Consider the following 27,601-nt stretch of genomic DNA (forward strand, 5'->3'; position numbering starts at 1 on the left):
TGATTGTAAATTTATCAGAGGAAATAGCCATCTGGTCAATAAACTCAGGAGACACTAAAGAAAAATATCAACAGTATGATCCTAAGGTGCTATTGTTTTCTGATTCATAAAAAGCAAATAATTTCCTAATTTAATTTCATGATTAAATTAAACCCTAATCATGAATATATTTAGCATTACAGGTTTTATTTTGCTCCATCGCCTGCTTAAGTTTTCATTAACCTTTTGACTGAGATTGGTGCTAAAACTGATGATATCAAGTGCATGGCCATTTAATAAATAACACAAAAGAACACAGAAAAGGGGCTTAAAAATGATCAGAGCATAAAGCTATTCTACATTAAGAAAAGTTTTAATATACACCTGACCAAAAGATGCATACAATGACTACTGAATCTCCATTCATAGGCAGCCAACAAGATACGAATGAATTTATTAACTTCAAACAAAACTTCAGGTTTTGCACTTTAAAAATTACAAACCATTTAGAAATGAAAATTAACAATGGAAGCAACAATGACTTTAAAACATGATGAGATGATCTTAAAGAAATGGTTCAAGTATTGTTTGTAAATTTTCCAGACATTAGTTTGTGCATTTTCCATCTTTGCATAGTAAAAAACTAAAACCACACACACCACTTGGTAAAACTCCACAGCTCTATGTGATTCATGTTTGATAACATGCACCTATGTGTACTGCTCATTTATCTAATAAGAGTAGCTCTAATTCAGTGGGCTCATGCACTATCCCAGGTGAGCAATGAAGTTAGCGCATGTCTTCTCATCCAGGTGTCATTACTTAACGCAGCAAAAGTATGGCAGGTGAAATGGGAACTTGGTCATCACTTAACACTAACTCTTATTGGGTCACATAAAATGATATGCTTGTGCTTTGAGCTCAAATGAATAAAAAGGACTGTTCACACCACAGAAATTAGCAAATGAATGGCATGTGCAAAGAAAAAAACAGGAGAGTTCGAAACTACATAACCTAATACCATCAAAAATAATTATAACTCCTTGTTGATGATTGATATGGTTGCATTCCCTTTCATATTCATACACAAAGCTTAAAGCTTGTGCATTTTACATATACACACAAATAATTCAACATTGGAGCATAGGTTTGGTTACCTATGAAATTGCAAGTGTAACGAAAAGTTACACTGACATTTGCCATATGTACATAATATTTGGGGACCACTGTGGTCTGATTTAAAACATAACATCGCACATTTACAATGTTGTTTGTGAAATGCTCAAAAGTTAACATATTTTGTAACCACCATGGCTTTGTGTCTATTAAGTCACCGTGGTGCTTATGGTAGTGAAATGTGTATGGTGTAGCTGGCAGCAGCTTGGTATCTCCTAGTGAGTCGGAGTCAGCAACAGGGAGACACTAAGCAATACAGCAAAAAGAAGAGATACCAAGTAATCTGAGTTTCCTCCAACTTTCGTCTGACCTTAAAAAGCCATTGCCACTAGGTAGAGGGATACAATCTGTGCCTCATGAAGCCAGAAATAAAGTGGATAAAGCATGAAGAGAGCCCTATTATTAGAACATAAACAGAGCTAGTGCTAGAGAAAGACTGCGTGATTATGTAGCACCTATTACTCAGAAAGCAATAATAGGATTAAGATGTCAGGTCTATTGTAGCATATAGAACTTAAGTTTTCTGCTCTTCAACTGCAATACTTCCATACTTAAGATGCCTTGGGGGAAAGAACCCCCACTGTTTTGGACAGTGCATTTTTAGGGAGATAATCCTTTCCAAGGTCAAAGAAAAAGCTGTAAGTCTGATGTCATGAATCTTGCTGAAAAGGGTCTGAGAACTAAATCTAACAACTGATTGAGCACTATGAAAACATCAATAGCACTGAGCATCCTGTACCTAACATGAAGGTGTTAGGGAAGCAAGGGCTCTCTGAGGCCCTCAGGCAAGCTGGGCTCAGGAGAGATGTGCATTGAAGGAAGTAAACATTGACGGGAACAGTTTTGGATAACAAAAACAAAGCTAGGACGATATTTCTTATTTAATTTGTATACTTGACACTTGAACAGAAGCTACCTGGCAACTGGAGAAAGTGAAGGAAACTCAGAGGGACTTGGGAACCCCAGATTCCATTTGCAACTCTGCTTTTGGATGGAACATGGTTGTGTATATTGCAGAATCCCATTATCATCCAGTGCAACATTCCATGGGTCAGCAAAACGCTATGGGTCGGGCAAGCTTTCTTGAAAACACCAGACACAGACTCAAAGCCTAATATGACAATGCTGGCAATGAAGGCATTGCCACCTCCATGCCCATCCACTTGGCAATGGGTTTCTACTATATAGATTTTGAGGCTGGAAGATGAAGCATGAATGAAATATTGACAATAATAGACACAAATAAAATGGAAAGCTTAACTTTTTTTCCAAGCTTTCAAAATTTAAAAATTATTATTTTTTATTTAAGGCTTGAAGTTTATCCTCCTTTCACATTAAAGACAGGGAAAGAAAATCATCAAAATAAAAAACTAAAATAATGAGCTTGGCACTTTTGTGATTAATTTGAGAGGGTGTCTACTTTCTTACATTATATACATGTGTTTATAATGACATCAAAAATCTTTAGACTTGTCAGTACATACATTTGCATTTACATCATTTTTTGTTTTTCATATGGGTTATTTTAGTTTGTGTTCCCCCCCCCAATTTTGTTTATATTTGGTTTCAAGCATAAACCAACTTTCATTTGCCCATTTTGTGCCCAAACTCCCTGTGTCTGTGGCTACATCTTTTTTCTTAAGCAAGCCCAACAATCGTTGTGCAACGTATTAAAAGAGAGAAGGACAGAGACAAAGAAGGAAAGACAGACAGAAAGGGAGCCAAACACATGGGGAGCAAACAATAAACTCAAATTTACAGAGAATCTTTACAAGAAAAATATTTCAACACAGACAAGTGAAAGTGATGTGTCAAAATCTCTTATTTCTATATGTACATTTAAAAAAAAAAAACTATACAATAGCATCATTGTTCAAATTCCAGCTCCCATTTCCAAAGGATGCTTGGTCCAGGAGAAAAAAAAAAAAAAAACAATGGGGAAAGTCAATCAACAAGAGCATGGTCTGTGGAGTTCTGCCAGGGTCGAGTCTAGGATGGGGTATAGGCATTACAAGGGGTGGGGGATTCGAGGTGGTATTAAGAGGGTGGGACATGGAAGTGGGGAGGCATTGAGGAGGCTCGGGCAGCTTTGGGGTGTTTATTGGTCTTCTTCACCTTAGGAATTCCATTGCAGGTTTTGCTGGGGATTGGCTTGCTAGCTTGTTGTTGTGTATATGCCATGCATGTTTTTATCCTTTCGAAAATTTGATCTTCATGCCACTGGAGTTTGTCATTGGAAGTAAGAGAAAAAAATCATGCCAAATCATTTTGAAGATAGTTAAGTGCCAGCAGGCTGAGGGAAAAAATCATTTGCTATTTTTTAAATGGTTCTTTTATTGCACTTAATTTTGTTTGCTTCTTTCTCCTTTAGTTAGAAAAAAAAAAGATTCTGAAACAGTTCCTTTTATAACATGGTCTTTTGCACCCCCCTTTATTGACAAGTGATGGGAGAGGTTCTTTGAAATTATTTCCAAAGGCGACAGTTTTCTTTTACCCTGTCCCTGTCACCCCAACTTCAGTCCTGTAGGCAGTACCACCCAGTGCTGTTTATAGACTTCACGTTCCAATATCACTGTTGCAAATATGTCGTACCCAGAACTCAAGAGAGCAAGGTGGTGTCCATCCAGTGCCGCTGATTCAGATGGGGCCTTGCTGAGTAGGGTCAAACCTCCTCTTCTTGACATTTCTTCCAGAGTGCATCAAAAGAAGATAAGAGCAGGGGAGGGAAGAAATCCACAATATTAATCAGAGGATGATGACAGAAGGTTCAACATCTGACAATAATGCTAGTTCCAGAGCTAAGTAATCAACTCACACAGAGGCAGTCTCCATTGAAACTTTGCAATAGAAACAATGCAACATTGAAAGTTGCATTGAAACACAGAACAGCTAACATTTGGGAAGGTATTTATAAGATTCCTACTGGAGTACCAGCAGGGGAAGGAGGTCTTCAAAAAGTTCATGTGAAAAACTATGCATGGATTTCAGGAAAATTTTGCACAAAAATAAATTTATACATTAATTCTGTCTTCCATGAACTTTCGAAAATACTCTGAATTTTAAGTTGTTTACTTTAAATCAGAGGAAGACTTTGTAGCCCAGTTTGTCACTGATTTCAAAAGTAAACAACATTAATTCACCAGAGGAAAATCATTACTGAGAGGCCTCTTCCACTAGAGGGCTCTTTATGAGAAAGACTCTGAAGGTCTTGTAGCTACTTCCCTTCAAGTGTTCAGAGATCTGTATCAGTGAACTGGTCTTTGCACTAAAGGTGACAACCAAGCTTTGCTCTACTTAGTTGTCCTGCTGCCTTGATGTGTGAGCTCTTACCCGACTCCAGAACAAGCTCTTTTCATATCTAGAAAGCTGAAGAAAGAGTGCACAGTTAGACAGTACACTCAAAGAAGACTGGACACAGGCTTGGGTTAGTCAAGCAAATGCAGCAGTTCAGCTTTGTTGAGAAGCAGCAAGTTAAAATGCCTTGCTCACAGTGTCCAGTCTCCTAAAAAGTGAGTCCTGAGTTTGAACAGAGTAAAAAAGAACCAGCAAGACATTACAAGGCAATAACAAAAATTGGTTGCAACCTCCCCATGGTCTGGCTTCATGTGGGGCATCAAGCAAGGGACTCATGCATTAGTCTGCATTCTGGCAGGTGCAATGCTGCTGCCACCGAGGCATCATGCAAAATTGGAGACGGAGGAGTCTCCAAATTCATCATCCCCCTGCACACTCACTCAGGGCCAGCTGGAAACCCTTATAGGCCCTAAGCATCAAAAAGATTACAATGTATTCCTCCTACCCATATGTAATCCAAAGAAAAACATTGCCCAAGTTTAAAATATGTATAAAGGTATTCTACCAAGTTCTTATTTTTCCCAGGATGATGACTTTGATGCTTGTCTTTTTAAATACAAAACACAAAAAGCTTTAGAGAAAACCTTCCTTTCCTTTTTTTAAATCTTTAATTAAAACACCTTCATGAATGGCCTATGTACATGGTGCATTAACCTAGCAGGTAATTTATCACATCAAACGTTATTTGCAACTATTCTTCCAGTGGATGCTCAAGGGGTCAGAGAGGAGAAAGAGGGACTGTCCCACCTTGTGAAATGACCCTAAAGGACCAGTGGCATCAACCCAGTTAGCTTTGTGTTGCTGGAACTCAGGAGAAATGTTAAACTAGTGACTCCTCAATGCAAGCAGAGGCAAGAACAAGCCAAGCTCGCACTGTGTGTGTAAATGACTATACTGCCCACATCTAAAGTCCTTCACTCAAGTGCAGAGGATGCCAGATAAACTGCCATGTCCAAGGTCACAAGAGCAACGTGGTTTATTTTTAAATGGAGATAGGAAATTCCATTTCAGCTTGGCACCCTGGCAACCCCTAGTGTCCAAAAGTGTGTGCTCCTTTTAAAAGTTGGTTTTTGAAACTCATATTGCACTTTTTATGAACAATGATCTACAAGGTCATTGGGTCAGACTGTGAGACCAAACTGCCTGTAGAACCTTATATTTTTGGGGGAAAACACCAATTTCAAGAGTTGTATCTCTTCCAGACTCCAGCGGGCGGACAGCAGGCTGGAGTCAGGGGGAGGGAAGCCAGTGATAAGGGCAGAGAGAGATGCCTTTGTGATACACTAGCCTCTTCACGAATAAACCGTAAAACAACTCTTGAGAACTGTCTGTCCGAATTCTCTATATAAAAATTATTTTTGTTCAATTTTAATGTGAAAACTACAAGTATTGTGGGTAGGTCTCTTCCAAAATTACTTCCTCTGAACACCTTTCTGCTCACTAGGATTCTGAATGCAATTAACTTTCTCATTATAACTTGCAGCATATTTCTGGATCATAATAAAATATCAGTGCAATCCACAAACTTTACATTGGACATAGTATCCATCAATCTTTATTATTTGTGGAAAATCTGTAATATTGTCCACAACATATGAGGGGCTTGGAAAAGCTCACAAAAATGCTATTAAAAGGTAAGTTTATTTTGATGTAAAAAAGCTTGAAATTCACACCTAGTTTTTTTTCATAATATGTTCTTCCCATGAAGCGTCTATATATAAAATTAAAACAAAACAGTAATAATAGCCATCTTAGAGCTCTAAAGCCTTTAGCTCTTCTTTCAAGGATATTTATTTCCCCACTGCTATCACAGTCTTACCTTCTGATGCTGAGTCACCCCACTCCCATCAAAATCCCCCTTATCCACCCCTTCCTAAACCACCTTACGCTGGATTCACCTCCCTACTTGGCTGAGTCAGGGAAACACCTCTTCTGAGTCTGCCACCATCTCCACCTGCTAAGGTCTGAATGAGGAAGTGTTTAACACTGGAGACACAGGCACTAAGGGAATCCTGCTGTTTATTTTGCACTGGGACATGCCATGGAATTCACTGAAGCAGCACTATGGCTATCTCTTCAGAGGAAGCCTTAGCTAAAAGACATTTATTCTTCTGAGAAAATACAATCAGCAATATTAAATTCCTTTAAAATTTCATACAATTTGACATTCAAGCAACTCAGTTAACTTCCTTGCTGATAATTTAGCCATATTCCTTTACATTTTATTTTATGTATTGATATAAATGGAATTTTTTTCCCCGGCATGTCCAACAAAATGCAGCATCAGCTAAAGCCAGGTTCAGCATGAACCTGTAACCCCAGAGAGAGGAAACCACCTATGATAATGGTACAATTGTATTAAACTAACACCTTCCACGTAAGGAACCACTCTGCCAGGCCATTATTGATGGTAGTGGAAACCCACTTTGCCACTGAATCCCATGGACAGGCTAGTGGTGGGATGGTGAGGCACGTGATAGGACACAAACTACAGAGCTCAATATTCATTTAGTGATCCTGGTGACTTGACCTGTCAACAAACTATGTTGCTATTATCTTCATGTTCTTCTCTTAGCATCACCTAGAACTTCTGTTTACCTACACCATCATGACCAAATTGCTCACATCTAAATTCCTGTATTCAAATTTAGGGAATGTCTAATATAAAGCCACATCCAGAGAAATAATGGCAATCCTGTTCATTTGTAAGTGGAGATTGGAAATTCTCCTTTCATCTTCCCTAAGCTTTGGGGAAGACACTACTAAAATGACACATCATTAACTCAACATTTTCCAATGTCCGAGAAGAGAAACAACTCTAAGTCTCACTGAGCAACACTACTATGAAACTTAGAGTGGATATATGGAGTCTCTAGCACAAAACCAGGATAGAAGCTGGCAGTTCTTAGCACCTCAGTTCATAACTTTACCTGTGTGTGGGGGTAGGTGATGGAGGGGTAAGGGAGCATGGCATGAGCAAAAATCAATGTAAATATAGGGGGAAATGAGACAACTTGGTGAGCCATGTGCCTATGCACACAGGATTTCTCAGGGAAATCTTAAGACCCCAAACTCCTGAGTAACCATGGACGAAGTCATCTCTTACTATTCTTATATTTCTGGAGTATAGTATTAACCAAAGTTACTAATGTATACCTGCCACATTAGCCAATATGTCCAAATAGATAAGAAAGCACTTTTTTTTTTTGTTTTCACAATTTCTACAACCTTGATTGTGGCCATCTCCTTTGCACTAATCAAAGCTTTCTGACTACTACTCTGCTAAAATAAGTAATCTAAATTTATATTATTTCTATATTACATTTTTTATAAATCTTTATCACTTTACCCACACAAATGTGCACATATTCACACATACAAATAGTCATGCTTTCAGGAAAAGAACCATAAAGAACAAGAGACAACATCAGGGCAAAGCTGTATTTCTCATTCATGCTTGAGCAGATCATGTATGGTATGGCACATCTTCCACATATAAATTACCCGCAGAGTTAACACCTAAAGAAATGTGACATCAGGAAAAAACAATATTTCCCTGCGTAGTTAATGTATTTTCCTTCACACTAAAGGTATACATACCCTCACATTCTTTAGGCTGCTCTGCGAACTCTTCTTCCAATAATAAAAATCCTGACTTAAGGAGATTCTGTATGGTATTTTGAGCAATTCCTCAACAAACTATTTCCAACCTCTAATTCTAAAGGAACATCTTTTATTTACACTGAAATAAATGGAACACTTAAAGGCTTTCATTTCAGCCAACAAATAATTATAATTTTAAATTACCTTTAGACTAACAGTCTCTAAAATTGCTCAATTGATAGGAAACCTAAACATTTCATTAGCACAAAAATTCTTTTATCATAAGGTAAAATTATTTAAAGTTTAATACAAGCCACATAACTACTTTTAAAGTCTACAGCAAATTAAGATCTTCATGTGGGAACCTATAGTTAGCATGAAGAGCCATCACTTCCTAAATTTAAACTCCTTGAATTGTACATTCAAGAATTAGTCTTAGTCCTTGCCGTCGTCTTTTCTTCTTCTTCTTCTTTTGCTTCAGGGCATGAAATACTGACTTCACACTATCATGCACCTTTCTACAAAGTTTTCTCTTACAGTGAATAATGTAGTCACAGGGCATGGGCAGCAACTGTGACTTGGTTCAGCAGCACATATACCTGCACAAATAGCCCTATGCGGCAGTCAGCTCAATGAGTGACTGTCAATCCCCCACTTTTATTTTCCTGCTTCTCTCTTGATTAGATACCTGTCTCAGATATAAATCACCTGTACCGGGCCTAATCCACTTATATACACAGTGATAAAGGCTTTTCAGTTTTCCCCAAAGAAACATGCAATTCAAGCTGTGAGCTAGGCCAGGCTGCTGTTTTGAGGTCCTGCTACAGAACAGTGGACTCTGATCTCCAAATGCTGAAATGATAAATTTGGTATTGCAGGTGGCTGGATGGAAGGGTGCAGAACAGACAGTTTTCCAGGCTTTTGGCACTCAGGTTTCTCCATGCCAAGAAGGCAAAAGCTTGGGCACAGGCCAAATCTGTTTTTCTTGAGGCATATTTAAAGAAAGTTCAAGGGAGTATTGTACGATAAATAAGATGGTATAGTGTTTCTGTAGAGGCCAATGACTTTTACAATAGTGAGACACTAAGATGTTTTAGCTTGAATTAAGCCAGCACAAAGGAAAATATATTTTTCATTAGCTGCCACATCATAGTTGTCTCACTATCTGAGCCACATTTTGTTAATACCAAGATGAGAAATTCAAATGCAAGCTACCCATTTTGCATGTGTGTCTTTGAGAACACAGTGTTGCCACAGATACTCCTTGAACTCTCTGAGTTCAGCTTTAACAAATATCTCTGTTGAAAAGAAGTACCATTTGATAATACCTTTCCAGGTCAAAGCTACTCAAAAACTGTAGGCTTACTCATGAAATCTTCATATGAAAACAAATTAGCAGAAAGAATTGAATTTACTCAAATAATCTTTTGGTTGCTTTTATTTCCTAATCAATCAGCTTCTAATAATAACATTTTAATTGATTTAAATATATGAATTCAGGATTTCAAATGTAAAATGCAATGCATAATTATGGCAATTATTCAGATTCCTCTGAGTAAACAAATAAAGGAACAGAGGGTTTTGAAGATGGGTAATGGTCTTATTTCCCCTCTTAATTGTTCCATACATGTGATCAAAAATTAATTTATCATGGGGAATATTTGGCCTATGATGGAAATTCCTACAAATCATAATAATCAAGTCAGCAGAGCGTGAAATGTACAAAAAGTGATTATCCAATGAATCTGAGGCATAGAAACAAACTAGATAAATTAGGTTTAAACATTTTGATCATAATTAAGGTTTATTTGTGATTATCTGGTATGGTCTATTTAAACAAATGTACTCGTGTGATCAATGTGTAATCCAAGTTATGAAATCCAATAATGAAAACACACCAGGCCTACCACTTATGTCAGCACTGGCCATTGATTAGAGAATACTAACCATTCTAATGCCATAGATTTTAAATGCCAATTTGAAACTAATTCAGATGGTTAGTAAATTAATAAAACCATTAAAAAATTTTTTCATTTAAATAAGCTTTTCAAATTACAAAGTTACATATAATGTGTTACATGTGAAAAATAATGACCACAGGCTGTGAAATTTGCAAGTATCAATGAACCATCAAACACTTTTTAACAGATAAAGGAACTTATTTACACCCAACAGTTTGTTTCTCCTCTTGCTCCTATGAGCTGGGATGTCTTCCACTTAAGAATTTCTACTTTGTTCCCCTTTAAATGAGTGCATATGAACTCCTTCTATATTTCATGTTTTCCCTCTTGCCAGAAGATGACATTTAAGGTTCTGTGTTTCTTTTTTTCTAACCCAATTCTGAGTAAAAACATTTATTCTTTGTAGTTTTCCTATTAAAACTTAAAATCTTGTAGCAGGAACTCAAAACTTGGTTATGTAAGCAGAAAAGAGAAGTGCCAGAGCCACTTAGAAGAAGACATGCGGCATTGCTTACTTAAATCCCCAGCCTGTGCCCCCAAGGACAATAGCTGCTACCAGGATGGCACCAGCGATGGAGCCTATTATGAGATTGGTGGCACTAGGACCTGTGACAAAGGATCATGGGAAGAAAGTCATATGAGCCAACTACTTTCATTACCACAGGGGGAAAGGCAATTAAGTAGTTTCAGGAAGTAAATACCCAGCATTAAGAGAGCTGAATGGTTAAATCGCTTTCATTTACTTAGTTTGATTGTACTTTAGATGCTATGGTCAGCAATTGCTTGGATTTACATAGTTTTAAATCTAAAATTTCTGCACCACTGATGAACAGATTCCATTAAATTCAACTTCTGCATTATTTGAAGCAAATGCCCCACTCACTATTGTTACTATTGTCTCTGTTTCCCAGTATCATGACTCAAACAAGTAAAAGTACATAAAGAACACAACTGCATTAGAATTGGTTCAACCTGACTGACAAATGAAGGCAAGAAACGAACACACAAAGTTGTCTAAATGGTAACATTTTTATTCCTCACTTGGAGACTGTTAAAACTTGTATGTCAGAGGAGATTAGCAATAAAGACCTGACTTTGAAAGCCTGCTCTCAAAGAAATATTCCTTCATAGTACTCAAGAGTTTTAAACACCAAATTGGGGTTCCAACTGCAAAATATAAAGGAGACATAAAACTCATTTGGGTAATTCTGGAGAAATGGAAAAAAGAATTCCTTAGATTTAATTGAGAATATATTTTAAATTTGCACTTATCACTAAGAAAAATTTAAGACTTGGAGATATAAGAAGAGAGTCACAGAGGAAAAAAAAAAAAAGAAGAGAGCCAGAGGAAAGCAAGAAAGGGAATACAAGGTGAATATCTACCAATTGTTAAGAATCAATATGTACTGCAGTAATACCCCCACTCACTCGCTACTCTCCTAGGCTTAGCATTTTTAAAATCTAAGTAATATTAAACTTAGTGCAATAATTCTTTTAAATATCTCATTCCTTGAGTATGCTATTATGCAGAGGTAGTATCTCCTGATAACAAAATACTTTCAGTCCTATACATTCCTACTCCAGAAGTCACAATGCCAATTTTACTAGTTTTTCTAAAATCCTTGAGGTTGCATATACATTCATATCTGTGTAAAAAAAATTCTCTTTTCTGCTCACATCAGCGCCCTCAACTGTGTACATAAATGGATGCCACCTTTGGCAGCATTAAAATATGTGCCCAGAGACCAGTGCTTGTGGGTGTGAATGGCATGGGAGGACAGGTGCAATGGACTCTGAGGAATATAGGTCTCTCCAGACTGTTGGACTTGTGGCATGCCCATTACACCACTGAGACCTCCCAGAACACAAATCTCAGTGGTTTTAGAGATCTTCCATGATAACACATAAATGGTGAGAGCAATTAAAGCAGTTAAGCTAGTGTACATGGAGCACTTACTATCTGCCAGGGGCAGATACACTATCTGTCATACACTATCTCATTTCATTCACAAAAGCCATATGAAATAGGAACTATGACTATCCCTGTTCAACAGATGAAGGAACAGAAGCTTCTAGATGTTAATAAGTGATGGAAGCAAGATTTGAACACAGATTTGTCTGACTCTGAAACCCACGGTATAAATCAAGGGTCAGTAACGACAGCCTACAGACCAAATCGAGCCCCACTGCCTGTTTTTGCAAAGAAATTTTATTGGAAGCTAGCTATGCTTTTTAATTTCCACATTGCTATGGCTGTTTTCATGCTAAGACAACATTGTTAGAGGTTGTAATAGATAACCTGTAGCCTTGACAGCCAAAACCATCTGACTCCTGACATGGTTTGCTAACCCCTGCTCAGATGATACTTTATTCCTTTTACATGTGTTCCCTCCCCACATTTCAAGAGGGAATCACACAGTAAAGCAAACATTCATGAGATACTATGGTTTAGATATAATCTACACTGTGTCAGTTCAGAAAACACAGATTGGGGTTAGACTCAATACATAATCCATGAGAAATGATTTCTGATTTACAATTACAAAGCAAGGAATACAATTTTTTAAATTAGGAAAAAATCCTTAGTGCCAAAATGTACATTACAATATTAATTAGGCTAATTAGTGTTAATCTATACTGTATACATGAATTTTATTTTTAAGAAACTTTTTAAACAGTTATGGCAAAGTTCAGAAATTGAAAAATCAATAAACCAGTACACAAGAACAGTGTGTAAATGAAGATTAATAAACAACAAGACTATTTTAGCACAAATATATATACACTTATATGGACTTACCTGTCACAACCAGAAACAGTCACAAACCAACAACACTAGAAAGGGTTGACGAAAACGAACATTGGTAACAAGGACTATGTTTTAAAACAAAGGTCTTTTATTTTTTCTATGTCTAAGACTCAAATAAAGGAATGTTAAAATTCATCTCTTCAATTAGGACATTTCAGCAAGCCAAAATTATTGTCAATAGATGATATTTTTAAAATGCATTCGAATATTTGGATCAAAATAAGACCCAGCTTATTTTCTGCTTGCTGTAAATTAAGAAAACATGTTATAACAAAAACAAAACTAAGGAAAAAAAAGTGAAGCAGCCAGGATGTGAACCAGTGCCCATATGGTGAGGCTGTCCAGTTGGGCTGGGCGTCTGTGGGCCCCTCCGGCTTTAGCAGAATGTCTTGAGCGCTGTAAGCTGTGACAGAGAGGTTTGCTCTGAGATTTGCTCATACCTCTCCCCATTGTAACATCCTATGTTACAGACCCTGGTTTTGACCACATCTTCAAACTAGTTGCAATTTTCCACTCAGAACTAGCAGAGAGGGGAGAAGATAGCTTTTAGAAACCCCCATGTGGGTTGTCACCAAAAAAAAAAAAAAAAAAAAAAACCACCTACTATCACTATAGGCCCCAAATCAATGAGCATACAGTAAGTGAAACCCCTATTCAATGGACACCCCCATGGGAAGACCCAACAAGAAAACAAGAGAGCCTTAAAGACTCAGTGTACTTTCTGAAAACCAGTGTCCCATTGTGGCACTCCATCTCACCTCCTCCTAGATGAGATGTGTCACTTTCACTTTGCAAAACAAAGAAACAACAAAGTTTCCACTTATTGAAAAAAATGCATCCGGGTTGATTTGTAGAAAACTACCCTTTTTCAAGGAGAAGGGTCATGTAGATGTATGTATTGAATTGGCCTTAGAAAAGGAACAGGAATTCTGCATATAATCCACTCAACAGAACTAAGGTCATACTTTATAGGACAAAGTTCTTGTTCTCTCTAAATATTTTTACCTGCATTCTATACTGTATTTTCTAACAAGCAAGAGGAAACGAAAATTTATTTTCTAGTGTTTTTAACGTTCCTGGCTGTCTCACTTCATAGTTTATAATGTTGAAAAGTTGGTTAAAAGATCCAAAGCTGGGGCCAGTGCTGTGGTGTAGCAGGTAAAGCGGCTGCCTGCAGTGCCGGCATCCCCTAGGGATGCCAGTTCGAGACCCTGCTGCTCCACTTCTGATCCAGCTCTCTGCTATGGCCTGGGAAAGCAGTGGAGGATGACTCAAGTCCTGGGCCCCTGCATCCACATGGGAGACCCGGAAGAAGCTCCTGGCTCCTGGCTTTGGATCGGCCCAGCTCCAGCCATTGCGGCCAATTGGGAAGTGAACCAGCAGATGGAAGACTCTCTCTCTGCCTCTCCTTCTCTCTCTCTGTATAACTCTTTCACATTAACAAATAAATCTTTAAAATAAAAAGATCCAAAGCTGACCAAAGTCCTCCAAACTAGGGCAGAGGAGGGTCAAGACATCTTCAACACAAATGTGACCTATGGACCTGCTTCTCTCTTAATATTCTTCTGGTACTGGAATCTCTCAGCATGTAAGAAGAGCACCCAGGTGCTGCAACTAATGAGACTAAGGAGGAACATCTCTGATAGTATCAACTTGCCCATGATTTGGGCTGGTTGGTAAAGGATACCTGATGATACCTTAAGATACTGGTAATTCATTCCTGCGCCACTGTGAAGCGTTACCACTATCACCACAGCAAACAGAAAAGACCATGTGTGAAGGACTATTTCTGTCATTCATAAATGTTTTCTCTGTAATTAGAGAGGAAAAAATCATAATAATCTTTTAGTCTGCAGATTAGCAATCTCATGAAGCAGCATCCCATGGAGAACTTGATGCTATTCTGGGGATGTGGATCAAGTATGGAGCAATCTAAATACAGGCACCATGAGAGTTGTATTTGTGTGAGAGCTTAATGGGCAAGTGGCACAGAATATATTTATTTATACCCTGGATTCTTTGGAGACAAACCCAGTAAATGAATTGCAGATGTTCTCTTAGAGTTATGCATGTTTAGATTAAATTACTTTTCATTCTTAATGCTCCTTGCTCCCAAATATTTATGTAAACTTCAAATTTGAGTTATTAACCCATTCTATAAGAACAAAACGATGGCCATATCCTCAACATCTTCTATGAACAAGTGTCTCCTATGTCATCCTAAATAAATGAGAGAAAGTATTAATGATTATCAATCTTGTCTTTAAAAAGTGCTACAAAGATTCGTAATTCCTAGCTGTATGTGTGCTTCTGTTCAACTGGTGAAGATTAAATTCACTATAACAATCCTAATAAAATACTCACATAGAAGCATTTTTGCCAATAAATAGTAAAAGAAAAAAGTGAAGCTCATATTTGAAAATTTATTTTATAAGTAAAGGAGTAATGGAAGTTTTGGACTGTTGCCTTAATTAGGAACGTATCATAAGCACCTCCAACATCATTGTATGCCCCACATTGTTCCAGACAGGAGAAGGTTCTACAAAAATACACAAGAAAACCACAGACACAAATACACAAATAAGTCCAAATCACACCACGAGTTGCACAATCACAGGAAACAGAGTCCACAAGACAAAACTTGGAAAAGTATCAAGCATCACCTCACACACCAGGCACCACACAGAAACACTCGGAAACTCATAAAGATGCTTACTCTATTCCCCACCCTGTGCCTCCAAAAATCACCCCCAGGGCCAGAATGGTGCCCGCCACGGCCCCTATTAGCCTGCTTGTGGCCAAGTTCACTGTGTGGAGGGAAAAGGGAGATCTTTTAACAAAAGAAATGACAAACTGAATTACAGAAGAATCTATTCAGAAAACTCTTTGAGAGCCAGTTAAATATTGAAAACTTTGCTTCAAGATTTGGAAGCAAGATTTACATACACATTGAATATATTTGAGGATAATTTTAAATTTATCTTCAAATTCCACATATCCTATTTTAAAACAAAATCTCTTGCAAATACTTTATACACATAAATAAACCAATTTCCCTTATAGTTCCTACCAGGTGTGAGATAAAATTAAATGTAGCTTAAATTGCATAGCAGCAAATCTTTATTTTTAGGATTTTATGAATTTTCAAACTGCAAAATATGCCCAAGAAGACACATCATTTTAAAATTTAGAAGATATCAGTTTTATGAAAATCTTTAAAAATTTTTTAAAGTATCTTTAAAATTAAGTGTACTTTTACCGAAGAAGTTAATGAAAACCGTATTTCAAATAACTCCGCAAAGTTTGGATTTCTACTGTAGTATAAGGACATTTAGTTTTTTGTTCATATTCTCCAATATATAAATTACGAGCTAGGAGAAGGTTGGGGTCTCCAGGAAACTGTATCAATTGCTACTGACCACCAAGTGGTAGATTCCTACAAGTGGGATTTCCACCTGTGCATCACCACTTCTGTGTGTACCTTCTGTTCATTGGAAGATGGGCCTTGAATGGTTAGACTTTCCCCAGGTTTCACTACTCCTACAAGAGGAAGCTTGTTGTTAAAGCAAGCAGGCTGATTATTTAGGGCTGTGTGTGTCTGTGTGCATATCTACAGTGTATATCACATTTCTATATGAACCAAAAGTACTGGCTTCAAATCACCTTACCAATGAAAGCAGAGTTGTGCTTCAATGAGGCTATACTTTACAGAGATGGTATGCTATGTCACTACTCTTTTAAGGCATAGCATTGGGTTCCTTGACCTTGGCAGCTAAATACTCTCAAAGGAAGAGCGGGAATGTTGCATCTCTAGCCCTGTTGAGCAACTGTACAATTACTTAACCATATCACAGAGTCAGCAATGTGAGTGACAGAGTCCAGTGCTGTCATTAAGCACAATCTGACCTGTTCTCAAAAAACAAAGAGAGATAAGGACACGACAGAAAACAGGAGAGGTCTACTGAGAGCAGTGAGGGGGAAGAGAAGGAGACCAGCATGCAAAATGGCAGCAATGTTGCCTAAATGCAAGAATGCATCCTTAACGCAACAGAACCTGAATTACAGCTCAGAATTTCAAAACACAGAGGCAGAATCATTGATTTCAAAATCCTAAATTAACCAAGGGTACTTTATTACTTCATAACTCTATTTTTGCTGAATTTTAGGCATTGGCTCTCAGAGCTAAAAACCATGACATAGAGTCTGATTACATCTTTTTTTATAACAGCCTTATGATGGGAGAAACACCCACTCATGTGATGCTAAATGTTAATTTTTTTAAATTATAACTGCTTGAAAGAGGAATAAAATAAAAATAACAATTTAAAAAGCTTTTGTATTTGCTATGGTGTAATTTCTCAAGGCAGAAACAAGAGACTGGCAATCCACCATGCAGGTGTTAGAACTTCAACCTGAGGAACAAGAAATTCCCAGATTTGCTTCAAATACATATTCAATGTAAACAGTATAGTTGGTACTCTCCACTGAACAAGAATAATGATTTTGAAATTCTTAACCAACAGGTACTATTAACACAAAGCAAGAGAAAATAAAGGGGGAACCGGCCTTTTCAAAAGCTTGTTCTACAGTTCTTGTTCTCCCTCCTCCCCACTGCTTTTAGTTATGGAATACTGAAAACATACAGAGTGATTCAGTCCATTCTTTGCCATTACATACCTATTGGGGTTATCTCCTCAATAATTACTCAACCTGTTTTCAAATCGACATGAATTAACAGAGTGGCTCACAGGTAGGTGGATTTTTATCGAGGACGTGTTTGAGAATGGAGGTTGGAGCTGCTTTTCACAGCACAAAGAATTTATCTGACAGAAAAATTTTTCTTTGGATCGTTAAGGGCTTATAGTCTAACTTTACTTCTATACCAATTTATTTATTATGTAGCCTATCTTCAAGGAACTATGCTGGGCACACAATTGTACATATAAGATAGATACAGATAGATGCAGCTTCTCATCCTACCATCCTTTTAAAGCTTCTAGCTGATAACAAATCTTCATAACAGGAGCTTCACTTTGCTCCTGGACGACACATGTAACTGTCACAATAATGAGTCTGTGGAACCTGATTGTCAACTAGCAATATGTTTTCAGGTTTATTTCTGCTGCTTATTGGCTTATTATTTTTAGTCTTGGTTCCTGCTATTTATGCTAAAAGGTAGAATTTTAAATGGCAAGATACAAACCATACATTTTCTTCTTTTCTAAGATTTTCTATTTTATATGTAGACATCTTCCCCCAGACAATTCACATGGAAGTTACATTTCAAAATTTTACTCTTTGAGACTGTGGTTTATCCCCCTGTTTTCATACACTTATAAGAGTTTCTGATATAGGAAGGTGCATGATTTCATTCATGTAATTCCCATGAGGCAAAAGGGGCTAGCTAACCTGCATCACCTACTCCCTCAAAGGTGGGAAGCAACAAGGCCATCATCTGTATTCTCTGGTCCAATGTTAAGTCTGCAGAATTTATTATTTCCATATTTTATTATAGAGATTTGAAACAATACAAAGCTCTTTATATTTCAAAGTAAATTTTGGTATTACAAATAGAAATCTGCCTCCATATTTCAACATGTTAGACGCACTATAAGATCTCTTTACTCTTCTCCATGAAATAAAAAATACTAAGTTCATTTTTGGATGAATTGGGAAAATGCTTAAAAGAAAGCAAAACAGATTATTTCATTTGAGAATATTATTTTACTCAGTCTATGCAGTCAATGAAAATATACAGTTTTTCTAAACTCAAGCAAAATAAACTGATAGTTACTAAAATTTTTTTAAACCTGGTAAATCTCTAAGTTATTGATGAGGCCATTGTTAATGAGAGAAACCTCTAGGTGACATGTAATTATACAAGAGCATGGTCACATAAGATAACCATGATGTCTCAAGTCCAATCATCTGAAATGCAAAATGAAAGACATGTACACACACAAAGAAAGTCTCCCAAAGGAAGATGGAAAAAATAAACATAAACAGGAAACAATTCTCTCCTGGGTATTAAGACTTAGAAACCACTGTTTTCAAACTTCTAAACACTGATAATACAATACTTCCCTCTTTTTCAATTTCATAATAAGATCATCGGCAAGTAGTGAGTTGGTTAATAAGCTTAATCATTACTTGGTTATTGTTTCTTCTTATTAGTGTGCTATAAGAACTAGCAGAGTAACTCAATATTCAGCTTTAAATGATGGAATGTGGAATAACAGAAAAACACTGGGCTCAGATCAGGTGATTACATTGTATTCTTGGCTCTTCCACTAACTGCTAACCCTAATAATTAACTTGGTTTCTCATTTGCAAAACCTTTGTCCTGCACTGATTGCCTGCAAGGCACTTTCCATTTCTGATTTTATGATTAAGGTGGTGATGAAAGGGTCTGACCAAAGTTTCCCAACAATGTCCCTGCCCAGACATATCACTGAAAACATCTGACATGTGATACAAACCACCAAAAGAGAAAACCTACATTGTATTCCACATAAAAAGACTCAGGCAAAGCTGTCCACAATTTGAAAAAAACTTAAGGATACTTAACATGGATCTTCCTATAGCAGGTGGGAAATCTAGGTCTTTTAAATAGAGTTAAAATATCCCATCCTTGTAGAACAAAGAAAATAATTTCTTTCAATAATTTCAACAGAAACAAGTTGAGAGAAGAGAAACCAAAAGTTTTCCTATATGAAATAAATTACAATGGAGGAAGAATATAGTGTACAATAGAAATCTTTAAAAAAAAAAACTCCTTGTTCACATGTTCACATGCTTTGAGCTTTGGGATTCTATTCCTTGTCTTTCAATGATTTTGGTTTGAGACATTGGAATGAACAATATTGCATGTTTTAAACAACTAGAAATTTTGCAGACAATCATGGCAATGATCTTACGATGTTTTGAGTCACCGCCCTGATGGAGAGGTTGTATTTCTTACTGCTCTAAAAACTTATAGTTAAAACAAAGTAATACACAAACACATCAGCTCATTTCCGACATTCTCAAATCAATGGATATGGAATTGCAGAATTAGCCTTTATTTGTACAAATTTGGTATTGATCCAAAGGACAACAATTGGGTACAATCTATCTTTTGTGCCCATATTCATGATTCTAAAAAGACAACCATTTAGTGGCAGATTTGGGGTGCCACCACCTGCAATGCTGGTGTCCCATTTGAGTTCTGTTTTGAGTCCTAGCTGCTCCACTTTCCATCCAGCTCACTGCTAATGCACCTGGGAAAGCAGCAGCAGATGTCCCAAGCACTTGGGCCTCTGCTACTCATGTCAGAGACCCAGATGGGATTCCAAGCTCCTGGGTTTGGCTGGCCCAGTATGGGCCATTGAGGCCATTTGGGGAGTGAACCACTGGATGGAAGCTGCCTCTCTCTGTCTCTCCCTCTCTCTGCAACTCTTCCTTTCTAATAAATAAATTAATAAATCTTTTTTTAAGGCAAATATTTTCATTATCATTCTTGAACTTCTCTCTCCACCCCAAGGACGTATGCCAAAATAACTCAAACGAAGTATTTTCTAACACCTCCTCACTGCATCTATACAGAAAGCTTCAGCTACTGATGCACTGTGAGTGTTGCTCATTACAAATGCCAAGCGTTTAGGGAGGGCCCAACCACAGCACTCAGGGTGGTAAGTGCCAACCAAACCAGCCAGATAATAACAAAAACATCCAGGGTGCAGTTCTGAAAACCTTGGCACCTCACACACTGCTAAACCTACAGTCAAGAATGCACTACTTGTTTCGATATATTGAGTTTATTACCTGTTACTCTTCAGCCAGGCAATATCACAAATGGCTATGATTAAACTAAAATTTAGCACTAACATGAAGCATTTCATTTCCTTTACATATTTCCAAAAGAAAGAGACATAATATGTGTAGACTACTGGCTATGTGGCAAAGATGCAGAACAGCCAGTAAATATTTACCAAATGGATAAAAACAAAGTAAAATACATAATTTCTCCATGAGCACCTTCTTTTAACCAGAATATCAAAAATAAAATCATAAAACCTACAACAAGGTATTAAAATGTATGATACCTATTGTTTCCCATGTTACAAAAATATTAACAAACTCTTCTACAGAGGTTAAAAGATATAAAAAACTATTATTGATGGGCTTGTGATTTAGTTGTTCTAAAGCTGCTTTATTTTTCTAGAAACAATAAAGAAATATTTGATCTTAACTTATATCAATGACATTTTCAATGTAATCAAAATTATTAGAGATTAACAAAGATTTTTATAATTTTAGAACAGTGACCTTTACTCTAGTGACTCCATGTCTTAATTAAGAATGAAAAGAGAGAGACCAGCACTGTGGCATAGTAGGTTAAGCCTCTGCCCATGGTGCCCGCATCCCATATGGAGCCGGTTTGTGTCCCAGCTGTTCCTTTTATGATGTAGCTTTCTGCTATGGCCTGGAAAGCAGTGGAAGATGGCCCAAAAACTTATAGGCCCCTGCACCCACGTGGGAGACCTAGAAGAAGCTCCTGGCTCCTGGTCTCAGATTGGCTCAACTTCAGCCATTGCAGCCATTTGGGAAGTGAACCAATGGATGGAAGACTACCCTCTCTGCCTCTCAAATAAATATAAATAAATAAATAATAGATTTATCTTTAAAAAAAGAGTGAAAAAAGGAAACAAAGGAAAGAAATATGCAAGAGTGCTTATATTGGTGTTCTTGTATTGTGGAATTAAGGGTGATTTTTATTTTCTTTTTAATCTTTTCTCTATTTTCAAAACTTTCTATGATAAACATATATTACTTGAAAGATTAAAAAAGTTATTTTTAAAAGTTAATATAAGACCAAAACATTAAATGAGGAGAAATCAAAGCAAAACAAAAGGCAGCTTCTTGCAAATATAGTTGCTTATGTCTCCAAAAGGTCTTCTTGGAACAGGTGGGTGAAGGAAAGCAGAATAGACAGCAACAGACAATTAATAATCCCCTTCCCACCTAAAGAAGAGGACAGAGCCTAAGCAAACGTAGCTCTGCTTCTCCATCAACTCTTTATACAGAGGGCTTTAGACCTCGCCCAAAGAAATAGCATCTAGGTCTTTAAAAGTACCACAGACATGCCAAGGAAAGAATGACCCTCTTGTCAGAACCTAAATCTAACTTGTGAAGGTGGAGCCAAAAATTTTTTGTTCCAGTTTTAAGCGATAAAAGACTAAATGTAAAATTGGAATAGGCTCCCTTTTAGAAATAGAAGCACAGAAATAGACTGTGGGGGTGTGATTATGATTCTTACGGAACTTTAAAACATGGGCATATAAAAAATACACAAAATGTAATTTAACACTCCACTATTACCAAACAACTCACATGCAACTGAATCAGCCTAAAGCTCTTCAGGAATTGAGGACTACAGAGCTTCGTCTGCTTTTGAAGCAATATTTTCCAATGTGGACTACACTGAAGAGCAGAGAGTTTAAATGAACCTTCAGGCAAAACTAAGCAGTTCAAAATGATTCTATTTCTGTATGTATTTTCCCTCCTGTAGAAGAAAAGCAGGGTAGTTATTCATAAAAACTGTTAATAGTACCGTGAAGAAGTAGGTATACAACATCATTATGTATGTTAAAATCGGTTCTAGTATTCTTTGGTTTCTCACGTATGCTACAGTAAGCATATTGTGACTTAAGACTTTTCTAGATCTTTGAGAATTATGTGTAGGGTGGAAAACGGGGAGAATAACGAGCAACTGACTACCCTATTCATGATGGCACAGACATAACATGACACAATGGAGGAGAGCATGAGTGTCAGACCAGAGTCTTGGTCCCAGCCCAGTCTCTCATTATCTGGGTAACGACCATGGCTGGGCATTCTCAGCTGCAAAATCGGAGTGTGCTTCTGGGTGGCACTGACACTTCTAAGTGAAAATTCTAACTTCTCCCTTCTTAACTGCTGACTAAAACAAAGGTTCTTCTTTGAAGAATTAAAAGGTCTTTGAAAAACTCCTAACTCCTTCTTAATCAAAAGAGTGTTTAAAAATAGCATGGAAGGCTACAATTTCCCACTGGACGAATTCACATATTAAGGGAATAACCAGAGTCCCACATCAGCAAAAAAGATGCTTTATCTATTAGAGAACTGGCATGGCTTAGACAAGCTATAAAATAACTAGAATTTGCAATTCTATATAAAATGAGTTTTAAAGGAAAGAAAGGAAACTGGATTAATGGAAACCTACATATGTATTTCTTCCTAATCTCAGTTCTAATCTAGGAGGCAATTCAAACTTTTCTTAAGTAAGACACAAAATCTCCAGTTCACCAGTAATGTGAATGTCATGACTTAATGGCAAGAAAGGTATTCTGATGCGTTCTCTATGAAATCTATGGAAGTGTTATATTGGTGCATTGGAAGAGTGATAATGAATTCAGTCTGAAATGAATGGAAAGTGAAATCACACAAACCCTTGGGTCCTTCATCCTTGGGAGAGGGAAGGTTCCTAACCGGATCCCGGATACTGCAGTCTGTCCCTGCCCAGGTGAAATCACAGATGCAGGTGGCTTCATTACTACACACCTGTCAAGGAAAAAGAGCAGAGATGGGGCATTTTGACAGGGCTTAGCAGAATAATAGTGACAAATGCAAGAGTCACAGGAGCAAGGAGAAAGCTTTGAAAACCACTTGTAACTTTTCAAGATTCCTTTGGTTTTGAGCACTAGACATAAACAATGCACAGATGATATTGTTGAATGATATTTTCGATTAATTATAAGAAAATAAAAGTCAATAAGAGCACATGTGTAAATTATATTTGAATGACCCATGTTGATATAATTTAATTACATCAATGTCTAACCATAGTTTTGTTTCCAGGAATATACTTCAAAAGTATACATGCTTAATTCAACAAATTCGCAGCTACTGTTCTCAGAGGACTTTGCCAGAGGTAGAAGGCTTTGGGTTCAAGAGACATTAAGACAGGAGACCTAAGTCAGCAACACACTGCATTACCTCACCATGACCAACACCAGACATTTGGTGGAGCTTTCCCTGCCCAATAAGCAGCCCTCCCACATTCACTGCCAGTCCCTGAGTACTCTTTGCTCAGTCAGCCAGGCTGAAGACCCCAGGAGAATCTTTGCCTTCCCATGGGTTCCAGGCTGTAGGCTAGAATGGACTTCTAACATAAATAAGCAGCCATCTGAAAAGCAGACAGGGAGTTTAAACCCTTATTCCTCTGTGAAATACACTGAGAGCCGGATTATTAGAGATGATAAAATTAGAAGCTTTTTAATCTGTAACATTATAATACCATGATTATTATTAACAAAGCTAAATTCCAACTTTTTTATCAAGATGAGAAAGTGACAGAGGTAGGAGGACATTAGTAAGAGCCTCTTTTATGCGTTAAGTTTTACGTTTTCAGAGCAACAGCTGAAAAGGTTGCCCAGTTATTTTACTTATGTAGAAATTGCTAAGTGCCAGGAACCAATACTATGTGCTTTACGTAAAAGTATCTCATTTAATCCTCACACCAGCACCCTGATGACCAAGAGATGTTAAATGACTTGTCAAAAGTCACTGAGACCGCAAGGGGCAGAACCAGGAATCAAATCCATGATTCTTTCCAGTACCCAAATCTATGCTCCTAATCATTAGGCTTTCTTTCCTATGAGCCTATGATTCAACCAAACCTCAAACCCTAGACAATAGTTGGCACAGGTTCTTGGGGCCTTCCATCTTTTTCTATCATCTGCCTATCAATCTATTTTGCAATAGTTTTATCTTCGTTTTAGCATCTCGCTTTTTGATGATTGCTCTGTTTCTTATTGTCTCTTTTTTTTCTATTTCTGGTCTATATAAATTTTTGAAATACCTTCCTTTTGCTAATCCTAATTTATTAAACTAATGTTAATAATTAAAGTTCATTTTTGGATATGAAGTCTAGGTTTGCCAGTAACAACAACTTGCCCAAATACTTTGTTCTCAGAATTAAAGAGATGGGCAGGCGAGAATAGGTGCAGCGTCTTCTCCTTGGCTGACAGTGATCCAAGCATAACTGTAAAATTTCAGCCTTGTGATTCACACCACTGACCCAACACCTAGTTTAGCATGATCTGGTACACATACTTGTAGATAAACAATATGCACACTGAGCGGCTGAAAGTGAACTGCTGAGATGATTTGTTTTGAATTGTACAAAACGATCACATGGAGTTCCTTTAGGAGTAGTACCAATTTTCCTCCAGTCTTTTGATGTTATGATGGTTAATTTTATTTGCCAACCTGATGCAGCCACGGGGTGCCCCAAATAAGCATTATTTTGAGGTGTGTCTCTGAGAGTGTTTCTAGATGACATTAGCATTTCAGTCACTGGACTCTATAAAGTGCATGGGTACATGGCCTTCCTGAATGTCAACAGGCATCACCCAAACCACTGAGGGCCTGAATAGAACATGAAGGAGGAGGAGGGAGTCCGCCTCTTTGTTTATCCTGTTCACTGCTGGAGCGGGAACATCTCATATCATCTCCTCTAGCCCTGGGACTGGGATTCATCCCAGCAGTTCTACCACTTCTCCCATCTGGACTCAACCCGAACCGCACCACCAGCTTTCCACGCTCTCAATCGTCAAGACAGCAACTGTGGGACTTCCCAGCCTCCACAATCATGTGAGCCAATTCCTAAGAACAAGTCTCCCATTTACCTGGGCAGAGAGCATCTCCCATTGGTTCTGTTTCTCTGGAGACTCCTGACTGATACGGATAGCAAGTCATATTGAGAATGTGCTACATATGAATAGCCAGTGATACAAGAAACAACAAAAATAAAACCATATGAACACAGAGGACATTCTCAGCAGATAGGGACACTAAATAAATGTTAAAATCAGTGCACAGATCTTGACAATAACCATGATAGGAGAATTGAACAGGAAATCTAACCATGTGAACTTTGGGGATGCTAGACATGGACGCTTCAAGCTGGAACATAGATATCTACTTACCCCATGGCCTGAACAGACTTTACCCTTGGAATCAAGGGGACAGCTGCTCATATTGAGGGCTTGAATCTGTAGGCACTTCCGATCTAAACACATCATAGATGGGCCACATGGTGTTCCATCTTCTACATAGCCCACATCTGTGTCATCATCTAAAACTACGTGAGCACCACTAAAAGAAGAAAGATATTCACGCACCATTATCACCACACTGAGAAGTATAACATCAACCCACATGAAGCTTGTCTTCCGGAAAATGCAGACGCTGTTGGTCAATTTGAGTTTCTCCCAGAATTTCCCCACTTTTTCCCTTTAATAAAATATCAGGAAAAAGAAACTACTTGTCACTATCCTTCACTTGTTTCTAAAACCAACATTAAGACTAGAGGAGAAGTATTTGCCTAAGAACAAAGGAAGAAACTATATCATTAGCTCTTTAAGACTTTCAGATGTGGTGTGGTAGAAAGAAGCAAATGTTGAGTAAAAGTATAAAATAAAAATATTGTTGAAAATTATTACTTCAGAGGATTTGATTATTCATAATTCAAAAAATAAACCATGTCTTCCATATTGCTAGGCACTTCTAAAATTTCAAAGTTAGGAATAACTTGAATTTGAATGATATTCAATGCTATAATTACTAATAGATTATCTTGTTGAGTATTTTACAATATAATTTAATAGAGCTGTTGTATCTAGAGACATGTGAAAATGTGCACATTCAAGGAAAGCTTGTGTACATCAAAGTAACTAACATTGAAGACTACAAATTTATTCCCAGAAAGATCTTTTCCAGGACCCTATTAGAAGTCCCTTTAAAGGCCACTCAAAAGACAGAAAAGCAATCATTTGACCAAGACAGCATTATGCAATTGTGTGCTCAGTTACTAAAATGTGTTCGAACTCACATTACTATCATTCCAAATCTTATGTGTACGCAAATAAGATGAATAATTGCTATTTTAGGGATACTAAAAATAACTTTGCCCCCTACACACACACAAAGTTCTGTAGGGGAAATCCCCAAAGTGTTTGAGCCAATCTTAGTATTATGACCACTATGAAGGGAATATTTTTTTGCAAATATAATATGACTCCTTGACTAAAAAAAAAATAGGCCACATACCTATGTGCCTTGTACTCACAGACAATTAGGTATAAAATCTTTGCTTATAACAACAAATACTATTTTACTATTTTCTAAATGTAATTTGGGTAATTATGCATCTGTAGATGCATGCTACAGAAAGTACAGCTTAAACTCTTTTTCCTTTTATGGTCATAAAATTAAAACACAGGGATCAAATAATGGTATTTCCAGTGCACAAAATTTTAATCACAGTTATGGATACTATAATTCTACTTTTAAGAATATGATTGGCCAGCGCCGCGGCTCACTAGGCTAATCCTCCGCCTGCAGTGCCGGCATACCGGGTTCTAGTCCCAGTCGGGGCACCAGATTCTGTTCCGGTTGCCCCTCTTCCAGGCCAGCTCTCTGATGTAGCCCGGGAGTGCAGTGGAGGATGTCCCAAGTCCTTGGGCCCTGCACCCCATGGGAGACCAGGATAAGCACCTGGCTCCTGCCTTAGGATCAGCGCGGTGTGCCAGCTGCAGCGCGCCAGCTGCAGCCATTGGAGGGTGAACCAACGGCAAAGGAAAACTTTTCTCTGTGTCTCTCTCTCACTGTCCACTCTGCCTGTCAAAAAAAAAAA

At 37.6% G+C, this 27,601-nt stretch overlaps 1 protein-coding gene across 3 annotated transcripts in view; it reads right to left on the reverse strand.

Annotated features, from left to right (window-relative positions):
• Positions 1-336: 336 nt before the first annotated feature.
• ADAM23 (ADAM metallopeptidase domain 23) overlaps positions 337-27,601 on the reverse strand; it is a 170,953-nt gene continuing 143,688 nt past the window's right edge. Inside the window, exons 23-26 of one of the 3 annotated variants that reach the window (XM_002712550.6) lie at positions 25,893-26,061; positions 23,352-23,463; positions 10,589-10,679; positions 337-3,841 (exon numbers count right to left, since the gene is read on the reverse strand). In XM_002712550.6, coding sequence (XP_002712596.4) covers positions 3,793-3,841; positions 10,589-10,679; positions 23,352-23,463; positions 25,893-26,061 — 421 coding nt within the window. In that variant the 3' untranslated portion in view covers positions 337-3,792. Of the gene's footprint in view, positions 3,842-10,588; positions 10,680-15,579; positions 15,690-23,351; positions 23,464-25,892; positions 26,062-27,601 lie in introns of those variants that run through there. The other 2 variants (XM_008259040.4, XM_089329978.1) reach the window with 2 other exon arrangements.

This window comes from Oryctolagus cuniculus, chromosome 3 (genome assembly GCF_051225735.1).
Source record: "Oryctolagus cuniculus isolate XC-2025 breed Fujian yellow rabbit chromosome 3, ASM5122573v1, whole genome shotgun sequence".
Lineage (NCBI taxonomy): Eukaryota > Metazoa > Chordata > Mammalia > Lagomorpha > Leporidae > Oryctolagus > Oryctolagus cuniculus.